The sequence below is a fragment of the Vulpes lagopus genome, chromosome 2, assembly GCF_018345385.1.
Source record: "Vulpes lagopus strain Blue_001 chromosome 2, ASM1834538v1, whole genome shotgun sequence".
In the NCBI taxonomy this organism is placed as follows: Eukaryota; Metazoa; Chordata; class Mammalia; order Carnivora; family Canidae; genus Vulpes; species Vulpes lagopus.
Window position 1 is genome coordinate 86,044,109 of NC_054825.1, and position 13,660 is coordinate 86,057,768.

The 13,660-nt window shown below is 39.5% G+C and overlaps 1 protein-coding gene across 5 annotated transcripts in view; it reads right to left on the bottom strand.

The window, feature by feature from the left end:
• The window catches only part of MAP7 (microtubule associated protein 7), a 181,077-nt gene that overhangs the window by 46,580 nt on the left and 120,837 nt on the right, over window positions 1-13,660 (bottom strand). For all 5 annotated transcript variants that reach the window (XM_041739472.1, XM_041739477.1, XM_041739465.1 and 2 more), the window contains exon 3: window positions 5,770-5,847. In XM_041739472.1, coding sequence (XP_041595406.1) covers window positions 5,770-5,847 — 78 coding nt within the window. The remainder of the gene's footprint in view (window positions 1-5,769; window positions 5,848-13,660) is intronic.

Sequence of the window (13,660 nt, forward strand, 5' to 3'; positions counted from 1 at the left end):
AATCATATAATTCTCTGATAATCTTTCATGATGTCATTGAAGTCCCCGTTGGGAATGTGACTCTATTCATGCTAGTACTTCAAACTTAATTTGTACCATTTTTAAAAAGGGGAACTCTGTATCTCCCCACGTGCAGAAGACTATTCACTTGCTAAACATTCCCTATATATTCTCTTGAATTTGTCAACACATCGTAGGACTATTAGTTTTGTAACATACATAAAAATCAGACAGTTTTAAGGCAGAACCATGGTATAGATGACCTTTGTGTCCTTGTTCCTGTGAGAAAACAGTTAATAAGAATCTAAGACTTGTTTGATTGAACCATTATTATTAGGCAGGTATTATCTCATAATTTGGTAATGTCTTAACTAATTTGCAGTATACCTAGTGTATTCATCTCTACTTACATAAACACACATAGACTTACTATTCATTTAATATTCAACAGCAATGGTCAGACATCAACTATGTGCCAGGCACCATTATTAATAGGTACTGGGCTGCAGAAATGACAAAATGACACAAATATTTTCTCTTGTGGAGCTTATGTCCCACTGCGGGGTGGACAGACAATAAACAAGTAAGTAAAATACACATGCTCAGATGTTGAGAGTAATATTAAGGACATGCTTAAATGTGCTCTGGCTGAAAGAAAATCCTCTATTCTATCTTTCTAGAGTTTCTCAGTTCCTTCCTTAAGTTAACTTATCATGATATAAAAATAAAATAAATGCCATTTTATGGGCAACCCCGGTGGCATAGTAGTTTAGCACCGCCTGCAGTCCAGGGTGTGATCCTGGAGACCCGGGATCGAGTCCTACATCAGGCTTCCTGCATGGAGCCTGCTTCTCTCTCTGCCTGTGTCTCTGCCTCTCTCTCTCTCTGCATAAATAAATATTTTTTAAAAATAAATTACATTAACAATTATGGCAGGCCCACACAATTACAAGTGTAACCATGGTGTTATTTTGCTATTAAATGTGATAAGGGAATGTTGAATGTTTTTCGGGGGTGCCTTGGTGGCTCAGTTGGTTGACTGTCTACCTTCAGCTCAAGTCACAATCTTGGGGGTTCTAGGATCGGGCCCCAAGTTGGGCTCCCCACTCAGTGGAGAATTTGCTTCTCTCTGCTTGTGCTCTCTCTCTCTCATGCTCCCAAATAAATAAAAATCTTTAAAAAAATGTTTTTCTGTTTATTATTATTTCATGAAAGACTTCATGAAAGTGTAAAGAAACAGCAAATATTCACTACCTGCTTAATAATGAGTACCATGTCATGTATTGGGATACAAAGAATTAGAAAATTATAGTCAGTCACACCCTTTAAAAGTTTAAAATAGATGCAACCAGGAAGTTAAATAAAATCCAACCAGGAAAAAGTTCAGTAGGCCATAAAACAGCATCAGAATGTGAGCTAAAATATGTTATGCAAAATAGACTGTAGAGTGAAAAAATGATCAAATCTCCAGAACATGAAAGGCCATGAAAACTAGGAAGGGCTTCAAAAAGAGGGAAGGGGTGCTAACTGTAACACAGCCGGAGAAATGAAGGCCTTCTATGAGCTAGTTCTGGTGATTAAGACATGAGTTTATGAAGGCCTAGATGGGGATGACAGCACCGGCAGCAAATTCAAAGGCATGGACCTGAGCTTTAGTTTGAAGATAGCGTCAATTATTCTCATGACTAACTGGATTGAGGGACAGAGAGAAGGTAGTAACTCCCAGCTGCCCACTAGGCTAGAGACGGCTGAAGCTCCAGCTTGAGGACAAGGCTAAGTCCAACCAATCTCTGGTAACTTCAAATGGCCCAAGAGGTCAGGGTGGAGTCTAGTCAGTGCCTAGCACTGGGACACCAAAGAGAAAATATGTTTTATAAGGCAAAAGGTCCAACAGCTAAGACTGGTAGTCAGAAAGATACCAGTGCCTCCACCAACAGTGCAAATACCAAAAACAGTTGAAAGAATTTCTTGGAGCCAGAAAAATATTGGTGCAATGGGCTTATAGGAGTCATAAAATGACCCACAGGAGTCAGTTTTGGAATGAAAGTCAATGAGCAAGTTAGTTGTACAGAAGCTGAGTTTTAGATAATGGGGAGCACCTACTATCTTATGAGCAAAAATAATGTAGAGGACCCATGTCGTCAAAAAAGGAGATGAAACCAATGAGGACAAATGAATTTTTCCCCCTTAGGTAAAAAAAAAAAAAAATCAAAGCTTGGAAGAGCGATGGTGAAAAAGATACAGAAGTCAAGAGAAGGGAGTTTGAAGGAATGGTCTGAACAGAATCAGATGGAATAGTAGTTAGGGAGATTCCTTCATTATCACTAAAGATATTAAGACAGAAAAATAAAACTTCAGAGTATGTGTGCTCACTTGAATGGACAGAACAGTCCCAAAAGTGAAGAATTATGCCTGGTTTTATGTGATAAATTGAAGGATAACGTAGAAAGAACAAGCCACATGATACAATCCTACCATAAAAGCATTAAAGCATGACTCAGAGATTTAACCCACAGAAAGTTATTAATAGGTCCTCCCTGTTTGCAAAATAGTACAAACATGACATGCCATCCAAAACAAAAACCTTTATTCTTCCTACCTTGCCTTTTCAAAAATGTGGATTAAAACAAAAATGTTTAATGATTTCAATGTCAATTTCAATCTACATTCAACAGTGAATAATCAATCACCATGGCCAATCATTAAAAAAACTTTGCTTAAAAAAAAAAAATAAAATAAATAAATAAATAAAAAAACTTTGCTTTATTGGAATTTATGGAATGTATTCCAATCTTTTTTTTTTTTTTTAACTTGAAAAGCTTTAAAGTTCGAAAGCTTGGTAACAGTTGGCATTCCCAACTGTTTTTGCTTTTGAAAAGCACAGCCCAAGCTCTGTTATTGAGTGACAGCCCCTCAGCCCTTCTTTTTTTTAATTTATTTAATTTATTTTTTATTTACTCATGAGAGACACAGAGAGAAAGAGAGGCAGAGACACAGGCAGAGGGAGAAGCAGGCTCCTCACAAGGAGCTGGATGCGGAAGTCCCGGGTCTCCAGGGTCACGCCCTGGGCTGAAGGCGGTGCTAAACTGCTGAGCCACCGGGGCTGCCCTCACCCCTTCTTTTTAAATATTCCACTGCCATTCTAGTTTTTGCAAAGCACAGCTTAAGGGTAGTTGCTCAGGTGTGCCCTCTGATTTTTAGTACTAAAGATTTTTTTGGAAATCACCTTCATATACTGTAAGGCACAATTTAAGTTAGATGATACTTTTACAAATATATGTATGTGTGCTTACATGTATGTTTACTCATGTTTTTATGAAGATTGAAGAGAGCCTCTCAAGATTTAGTTGCTGCTGTGATGGCTTAAATAGAAAAAACTAGGCAAAAAGACACTGCTTTAAATTTTAAAAAGAAAATACAATTAGTGCAAATAAAAAATAAAAATTAGGACTAATGTATTTCATTAAAATTATGATTTTCAACAACAATAAAAGATCAGAATTAAGGAAACTATGATATTTAACATGGCAGGGATAAGAAAGAAAAAATAAACTATGTATATTATATGCTGGCTCACCAAAATAGTCAAGTTGCAATAACATGATAATATAATCATCTGAAAATTACTTTGACCCATATGATATAATCCAAGGAGCATGATGGGTCTCTTTAGCAAATGCCTTTTCCCACCTATCCCTGCATCACTGTTCTACAGTCTCTTCCATCCTCCTGGATAGCACTTCTACAACCTCTAGTGGGAAACCCTCATAGCACATGACACTTGTAGACTGGTTAGGTGCTTCTGTGGGTTCTCACCAACCCATGTGCACACCCTTTCAATACCACCTCCTATTACAATTGCTGTGGGTTTATCTCCTGCCCCACTACACTACAGGTAGTCCTTGAAGGTTGGGTCTCAATCTCTATCTTTCGAACACAATACTTGGCTAATTAGGTTTTTGAATTTATAAATTAGTAAGTAATGTTCTGCCCTGTGGATATGAATTAAAATAAGGGGTTTCATCTTAAGACAAAAATCGAGCTGCTCAACATACAAAGTTAGGCAACTTGTAGGCGTGCACAGGCCCAAAGCTAAAGGTCTTATAACTTTATAGCATAAGAAGTGAAAATAATTTTTGACTTTCATGTTCATGCATCTGCAAGAACACTAATAGTGCTTGGCTTTGAAAAACAAACCCAAACAGAAAGGTATGAGTTAATGTGTAAAAGCTAATTCACAATGGGATTTCATTCATAAAAGAGTAGAGTCCTGAGCTCTGGAGCTATTTCTGCTCAAACAGATAGGAATCCACGTTGCAACTTGAAGGAGAGATTTGATAGTGTAAGACCTGACCCAGCTGGATGAGGCAGAGAGGGGAGAGGACTCAAGGACTAATCCTGGATGGATCCAAAGACAGAATGCAAATACCAGCCATCTCAGAACAGTGGGCAGTTCCTTCTTTTTGCTCATCTGGAGTCTCATTCTGCTTGGGTAGCTCTGCTTTTCCTCCGTTCTCATCCACTTGTCAAACCAGCCCGAATCAGAGAGCAGTGGGCATAGCTGCCAGGAGGAAGATATCCAGGCTGCAGAGCACTTCTGGGAAAGCAGAAGCCTGATGGCCACAGACAGCCCTGCCTCCAGGAACCTACCAGCCTGTGGGAAGCTTGTCAGCAACAGGAAACTTCAAGCCTGGGCAGAAAGTCTGGGCATAAAAGCAGCAGAGCTCGAAAAGACCTTGGCAGCAAAATAACTGAGCTCACATGACCATTATGGCAAAGGAGAGAATAAGGCCTGTGTTGGAAGAAGTAAATAACATCAAAAGACTTCTGAAAACCAGCTTCCAATGAATTTCACAAATGTGTGGATAAGAACAATAGAAAAGATGCAGTACAGGTGCTGGGTTCTCCAACTGAAACATAAACTCTTATAAAAAACACAGTGGAACTCTAGAAACATTATGTGTCATCCACTTGGAACATGCGGGCAACTTAAATCAGTCCTAATTTCAAATAAAAGAGACATTCTTGAAACACCGGGACACACTGACCAGACATTTCATCTTTCCAAGGTACGTAAGGAGAGTATCCTGCTTTAGCAATTTGCATAAATGGACATCAAAGTAAAGGAGGAGTTAGCACTAGCATCCTTGCTCAATATTCTAGAAGACAATGGTGCTTTGATCTTGGCTTCCTGGTAAGGTCGTCCTGGGGACACAGCTCTCCAGGTGATTAGATGGCAGTACCACAGTTGTTAACTTTTCACAAAGACCTTAGGCAGCAAAAGAAAAATCAGACAGCTCAGCACTAGGTCTTGGACTCTTTCTGGCAGCATGTTGGTTGCATCTGTCTATTAATTCAACAGCAGCCTTATTTTAACATAGAAAGCAGGAAGTACCCCAGCAGTGTACACAGTCTCATGACTGTTCACGTAAAAAAAGAACCATAAGGTTACTGTCCTTGTGTATGTGTGCCTCTCATATATACATTCTCTCCAATGCCATATTAAACTGTGATTACAATAAAAGAAGCAAAATGACCCTAATCCTGGGCTGGGCCTTCCTGTTCCTTAAAATTGAGTCCCTATGTTTCGATCACTTTCTAAACTCTGTTTCATATCCATCTGTACAACTCATAAAGGCATGCTAGACAGCATGGTTATTATAGTGATGTCCATGTGCTCAATGGTAAGTGTCCATTAGCCTTGAGATGAAAAGTAAAATCTCAACAACAGCGCCCCTGAAGGATTGGATGAGGACTGGGGATGGATACCTAGCTGCTTCTCACGCTCCTCACGTCGCTCCCGGGCCAGCCGCTGCCGGTCGTCAACCCGTAGCACGAGAGGAGGGTCTGAAAAGGAGATAAAACACATGAGCAGAAGAGCAGGTTTTCTAATAATGATTTTTGTCTAGTAAATTTGATGAATAAAATATTACTGTGTCTTATAAAAATTGCTCTATATGACTACAGTTTCAGTGATACACTTTATTATTACTATAATTTTCCTGAGAATTCCCAAGCATTTTTCTCCTGTTCAAAAACATTATATGAAAGAGTGGATCCTAAGTGGATCCACAAGAAGAAAAAAACCTTGTTTTTTCTTTCCTGTATCTACAGGAGATGATGGATGATAACTAACCTGACTGTGGTGATCATTTCACAATACAGGTGGTTTGAGTTCAATAAAAATGGGAAAAACATTTCTAAAAATTAAATAAAAAGACACACAGTTCTCCCCCAAAACTTATGATGTAAAAATATAACTGTAGCCTTTGACTGTCTATCCAACAGTATATACAATGCTTTGTGTTTCTAAGCTAGTGAACTTTTATGCTTTAAAAAGTCTGTTCCTCAACAGCAAATAGAATTCTAAGTGAATTCCTCCTACTGAATAGATGTTCATCAGTTGGATGTAAAAAGCCCAGCTTTGGAGTCACCCAGGCAAGAGTTCACTTCCTGTTCTGTCTCTCACTTGCTGCGTAGATTTGGCGGAGTTACTCACCAACTCTCTAAGTCTGAAGTTAATTAGGGCATGGGTTTCACAGATTTTTATTTATTACCTACAAAATGAGAATAGAAACAGAACTGAAGTGGAACCAATCTCACATCACTGTAAGAACTAAATGAAATAGCGAAATGGTATTTAGTTATGGTGCCTCGCACATAAGCCTCAGTAAACTCATTCACTGAACACTTGTTGACGCACCAGGCATCATTCTATGTGCTGAAAAGAAAGCACTCAAGAAAAAAATAAAAACTCTGTCCTCATGGGGACTGCATTCTACTCAGGGAGAATTTTACAAAGAGGATAAATAAAGAGATATAGAATGAAAAAAAAGGGGGGAGGGTTGGTGTGTCTGAGTGGCTCAGTTCGTTAAGCATCTGACTTTGGCTCAGGTCATGATCCCAGGATCTGCATTCAGGGCATAGGCTTCTTCTGCTTCCCCCTCTCCTTCTCCCCTCCCGCTCCTCAAGCATGCTCTCGTAAATAAATAAAATCTTTAAAAACAAAAAATGAAAAAAAAAGGGGGGAAATGTAGTAAATGTTAGATTGAGACAATTACTAAGGAGACAACAAAGCAATAAAGGGGATTGTGACATGGTACGAAAGGATTGTTTAACATTTTAGACAGGGGCCAAGGGAGGCCTAATTGATGGTAACTTTCAAGTGCAAAACCCTGATGGAAACAATACAGCCAGATGTGCAGATATTCCAGGAGATGGAAAGCGAGCACAAAAGCCCTGATAGTAAGAGCACCTAATGTGCTCAAGAAGTGGGTAGATTTAAGAGCCTGGAATGGGGGATCCCTGGGTGGTGCAGCGGTTTGGCGCCTGCCTTTGGCCCAGGGTGCGATCCTGGAGACCCGGGATCGAATCCCACGTCGGGCTCCCGGTGCATGGAGCCTGCTTCTCCCTCTGCCTGTGTCTCTGCCTCTCTCTCTCTCTCTGTGTGACTATCATAAATAAATAAACAAATTTAAAAAAAATTAAGAGCCTGGAATGGAGTGAGATGGTAAGCAATGGGGCCAGACAGGCAAGGGCCAGGGCACAGGGCTCGCTGGTCACCGTGAGGACTCTGGATTGCACTCAAGGGAGACATTGCTGGGGGTTCCCAACAGAGAGCTACAGTAACGGGCTCACTCTGCTACTGTATAAATAAGAAAATAATAATGATAATGATGATGATAATAATTACCTTAAAATCAGGTTTATTTTCTTCTCTCTTAAATGAACATATTTTTAAGATCTCACATTAAAAACAGAAACCTAGTGGAACAATATTTTAGACAGCACTGTAGTGCTTTATCAACAAATTCAAAGGCCCTACATCCTAAAGTGCCTCTTAAATGTTACAGAATTTGTACCTTGAGGGGCAACAGAAACTGTATAAAGGCCTATCAAAAGCAAGCAGAAACCTGGCAGTGAGATCATGAGCAAGAATGAGGGCTATTATACTTTTCATTTAAGATATGATTTTTTTTTTTAAATTTTATTCATGTATTTGAGAGAGAAGAGAGAGAAGGAACATGTGACACCACAAGGCAGGGAGGGACAGAGGGAGAGACAGAAGCAAACTCCCTGCTGAGCAGGGAGCCAGACTGGGGGTGGGGTGACATTTGATCTCAGGACCCCAGGATCATGACCTGAGCTGAAAGCAGACGCTTAACAGAGCCACACAAGGGCCCCCAAGATATGATTTTTAAAAACTGGTAGAAAAACAAAACCAAAAAACACCTCAGTAATTACTATGATGATTACTTTTCAGATTTACTGATTATGAGATTTCAAATATTTTTTGTATAAGAAAACATTGCTCCTGGCCCCAAAAGGTTTACTTCTGAAATCTGAAAATGTGCATGTGGACTCCTGCTCAGGCACTTGGTTAAGGATTATACACAGGGGTGTTTTACTTCATTTGTAAAAGAAATGATGAAAAGAAATGATAGCATGGCAAATGGCATTTTCAAGAAAGAACTATCTGAGAACAAGTCAAAATGAAGTCAGAAGAGACCTTCAGTGATTACCACTTAAGTAATATTCCTTAAACAATGAGGTTTACCTGTTCACAAATACTTATTTAACTATAAAACTCAAAGAGTTAAAAATAGACCTGCCCTACGACCCAGCAATTGCACTGTTGGGGATTTACCCCAAAGATTCAGATGCAATGAAACGTCGGGACACCTGCACCCCGATGTTTCTATCAGCAATGGCCACAATAGCCAAACTGTGGAAGGAGCCTCGGTGTCCATCGAAAGATGATGGATAAAGAAGATGTGGTTTATGTATACAATGGAATATTACTCAGCCATTAGAAACGACAAATACCCACCATTTGCTTCAACGTGGATGGAACTGGAGGGTATTATGCTGAGTGAAATAAGTCAATCGGAGAAGGACAAACAGTGTATGTTCTCATTCATTTGGGGAATATGAATAATAGTGAAAGGGAATATAAAGGAAGGGAAAAGAAATGGTGGGAAATATCAGGAAGGGAGACAGATCATAAAGACTCCTAACTCGGGGAAACGAACTAGGGGTGGTGGAAGGGGAGGAGGGCGGGTGTTGGAGGGGAATGGGTGACGGGCACTGAGGTGGACACTTGACAGGATGAGCACTGGGTGTTTTTCTGTATGTTGGTAAATTGAACACCAATAAAAATTAATTAAAAAAAAACTATTAGAATAGGGGCATCTGGGTGGCTCAGTCTGTTGAGTATCAGACTCCTAGCTGTAGCTCAGGTCATGATCTCAGAGTTGATCTCCAAACTCAGCGAGGAGTCTGCTTGAAGATTCTCTCTCTGCTCCTCCCTCCACTCGTGCACACTCTATAAAATAAATCTTTTTAAAAAACTAAAAAAAAAAAAAAAAAAAAAACCTCAAAATCAACTTTATTTAAAAAGATGCATAAGCACGTTATAGAAAGCCTATAAAATAGTTTAGGGACACCTGGGTGGCTCAGTCAGTTTAGTGTCCAACTCTTGATTTTGGCTCAGGTCATGAGCCAGGTCTCTCCAGGTGGCGAGATCAAACCCCAAGTGCTCTGTACTCAGCATGGAGCATGCTTGAGATTCTCTCTCTCTCCCCCTCTCTCTCTGCACCTCTCCCCACTCACGTGCTTTCTTTCTCTCTCAAAAAATAAAATCTTTCTTTTTTAAAAAGATTTTATTTATTCATGAGAGACACAGAGAGAGAGACAGAGGCAGAGACACAGGCAGAGGGAGAAGCAGGCTCCATGCAGGGAGCCTGATATGGGACTCGATACGGGTCTCTAGGATCACACCCTGGGCTGAAGGCGGTGCCAAACCGCTGAGCCACCCAGGCTGCCCTCAATAAATAAAATCTTAAAAAAAATAGTTTAGCTACTTTGAATTACATTTATAAATTCTGTCACAGACTATCAATATGAAGGATGTGACATTTCTAGCTTACTTTCAAGTACATGCCAAATTTCATGTAAAATTTTGGAAATAATTTTGAAAGGAGCATTTTAATAACCATGTATGTATGGGACACACACACTCTCACCTACCTTCTTCTACCCAAACCAATCCTGAGAGCCTCAAATGAGTAACTGGTATCAATAATCCAATTATGCACTGTAATAGTTGCCTTTTAGACACATGGTTGGAAACTAGCAGTGCAAGAGATGACTTCTGTAATATTGTTTCATATGAAGATTATGCTCATTATGTATAGCAAACTGCATCTTGCCAGATCATATAATATATAAGAAAGAAGGCTGTATATAGTGCTGCACAAATATATTAATTAATCACTATAAATAAGGCCTATGCTTACAAGTGCAATAATTTCCACTGACTTTCTTTTGAGGTCAGTTCTGAAATGATAATCACTACTCATTTGGAATCAGATTTTAAGGAAGTAAAGAATTAGGACATGGTGATTGTGATATGCTAGATGATTTTGATTCTTTTGGGAATCTGGCACTAAAAAATGTTGAATTGTAAAGGGAAAAAGGCATTCAGTTTTGTTTTGTTTTGTTTTTTAAAGGTCAATTGATTGTTTTAGGGAGTGTAGGGAATAGAGGGAAAGAGAATCTCAAGCAGACTCTATGCCAAGCACATTGAACCTAACATGCGCTCCATCTCAGGATCCTGAGATCATGACCTGAGCTGAAACCAAGAGTCAGACACTCAACTGACTGAGCCACCCAGGCGCCCCAAGGCATTCAAATTTTGTTTCCGGGATCCCTGGGTGGCGCAGCGGTTTGGCGCCTGTCTTTGGCCCAGGGTGCGATCCTGGAGACCCGGGATCGAATCCCACATCGGGCTCCCGGTACATGGAGCCTGCTTCTCCCTCTGCCTCTGTCTCTGCCTCTCTCTCTCTCTCTCTCTCTCTCTCTCTCTCTGTGACTATCATAAATAAAAAAAAAAACAAAAAAAACAAAAAAAAAACACAAATTTTGTTTCCATCCTTCTGATTACATTGAGAGAGAGTCACTTTGGTGCTAGAATGTCAATAATATTTGTGGCAGATTAAAATGGTGTGAATGGGGGTGGGGAGAAACAAAGCCTTGTTGGTTTTGTTCCCTGCTTATTTCCAGTGGTCAGGGCCATATCTGGCAGGAGGAGAACGTTCAGTAAATATTCAGCAAGTTCAAAAGAGTATCTGTTGAACGAATGAGCAAACAACCTTCACTAACTTTCAGAGCCTTTAAACTTCCACTAACATGCACCAATGGGGCAAAAGAATAGCAATCTTGTATTTGATAACAGACTTAAAAAAATATAAATGCTGGCAGTCACAGTTTTAATAAGCAAAAACTAATTTAAAAATCATATTTAAAGCTATCTTTCCAAAAAGGAAAAAAATGGAATTGAATAGTTCTTAGTAAATAGTGAATTTTCTGAATTCTTTGTCTCCCTGTCATCTCCATCCTCATATCACTTTTCCCTGGAACAAAAATCAAGGTATAGAAGGTAAATTAACATTGTGAACATTTCACATCATTTCCTGATAGATCTAACATTGTCAGAAGGAACAGTTTCCAGAGCAAAGGAATGTTGATCTGAGTCCACCTGCAGCTATACTCTGCACTCAACCACCTGTTGGAATAACTGAAGGTGGGGGGAATGGTCACCCAAACTGGGGCACTTTTAAGAGTGAGAGGGGGTGCTCCTGATGTTCTGTCTTCAATAACATGCATGAACCTGGAACTCAGTGATTCAACTCTCTCAAAGACATCAACTGACCTTGACAAGGCTTTCCCAAGAGTTCACTAGGCTTTGGCTTCCATCTGAATAACTACCATTTATACAGTAAATAACTTCAGGGCTTTGCATTTTACAAAGCTCTTTCACATACATTATCATTTGGTTCCTCATAATAGCTCTATGAGCTAGCCAAGCATTTCTTCATTCAATGGCAAGTTCTTAAGCCTATTTTCCAAATGAAGAAATGTACATGATTGAGGAAGGTGGCACAGTGAAGTGTCAAAGCTAGTTCTTAAAACCAGACCTCCTGGCTCAACCCCATGACCTTTTACACATGATGACACAGGGAGTCATTATAATGGCGTGATGTAGCAGCCAGAGAAGGCCTGGAAGACTCCAAAGCCTGCATTCCTCTGTGAGGGAAATGATTTATAAACACTAATGAAGTTTTTAATGCTCTTTTAAAGACTTGTGGTGGAGGGTGATAAAGGGATAGGAATTAAGAGGGATTTTTTTTTTAAATGAACTTGAGTTTCTGCTTTTCTCAAGGATATATATATGTATATAGTTCATGAAGAAAATGCAAGTGTTTTCTTCTAACTAGGTCACACTCCAAATCATTTGGAGGTGACCGAGGGAATCCTCAAGAGCCATCCCCTCCTCTGTAGACATAGACAGATTGTGACTTGACAAATGGTTTCTTTTGGTCTGTGTCAAAGTATTCACATTCACTTGTCATGTCATAACATGAAACAAAATGTACCCAGACTTATAAACCACAAGGGCTTTCCATATATTTTTTAAAGATAAAATATTAAAAACTTGAATGTTATTAACATCAAAGAAATGTTCTAGAGTCTTCCAATGAATTTTAAGTATCAGAAGGTAAAGGTTGGAGATACATTTGACTAAAATGTACCAGGTTAAAAGAGACCCCAATAAATCATTTGGTCAGGATGCCTGTATCAGGTGAGGGCAATACTCAAAATATCCCCAAATTTAGCACATACTTTACTTTTTTTCACCCAAATTCCAGAAAATGAAAATTAATATATTGCTCTAGACATTCCCATGACTTATAACCCATAAAAATAAAAGGTTTTACTCAAGCCTCACCCTCCAACATGAAACCTCTATCATCCTTTGGAGATACTGAGGAAAACAACATTGTGGTTGTAAAAATGAGACCTTCTTAGGTACCTCTACTTATCTGTATATACAAGAAAGCAGACATATGATGCTCAAAAAACACAAACTGAATGGTTGCCAGAGAGGAGAGGGGTAGGGGAAATGTGTAAAATGGGGAATATAAGGTACAGACTTCCAGTTATGGAATGACTAAGTCACAGGATATAAGGTATAGCACAGGGAACATAGTTAAAACAAGGGAAAAACAGCACATACCATTTAGCTATGTTGGATTCCCATGGTAAAACCAATGAGGTTTTCATGCTAATGGACTTCTACCTCCACAAGGATTCTCACTTGGGTATAAGGAATGAAAGTTCACTAGAATAAGGCCTATTAGCACAGGAGCTCTGCTTTGCTCATCCAGTACTTCTCATGATCCCAGGCACAGGACAATTACTCAATAAGTAGTAGTAGATGGTAGCTGAGAGGTAGGTGTATAAATGAATGGATGAAAAGGCAAACTGAAGTGGGGAATCTTAGCCTGCTAATTAAAATTCCACTGAAACTACACATCATTTTTCTTTAATGGCTGCTCATGCAGTATTTGCAATAATACTTGTTAGTTGTCCTTCTTCTAAGCAATAAGCCAGATTTATCTGCTCTGTTAAGATCTTTTCCCACATGGAAACCCTGCCCCCCCCCCCCCCAAATTTGGTACAATAGGAAATGTATCTTTGAGGCTAGCAAGAATTATTTCCATCTTTCTTTTCACTGATTCACTGTTCCTGAGTGACTTCGGTCTTGGATGCTGCATGAAGTAGGCTTCCAAGGTCCTCATGGGGGGGTTCAATTTGC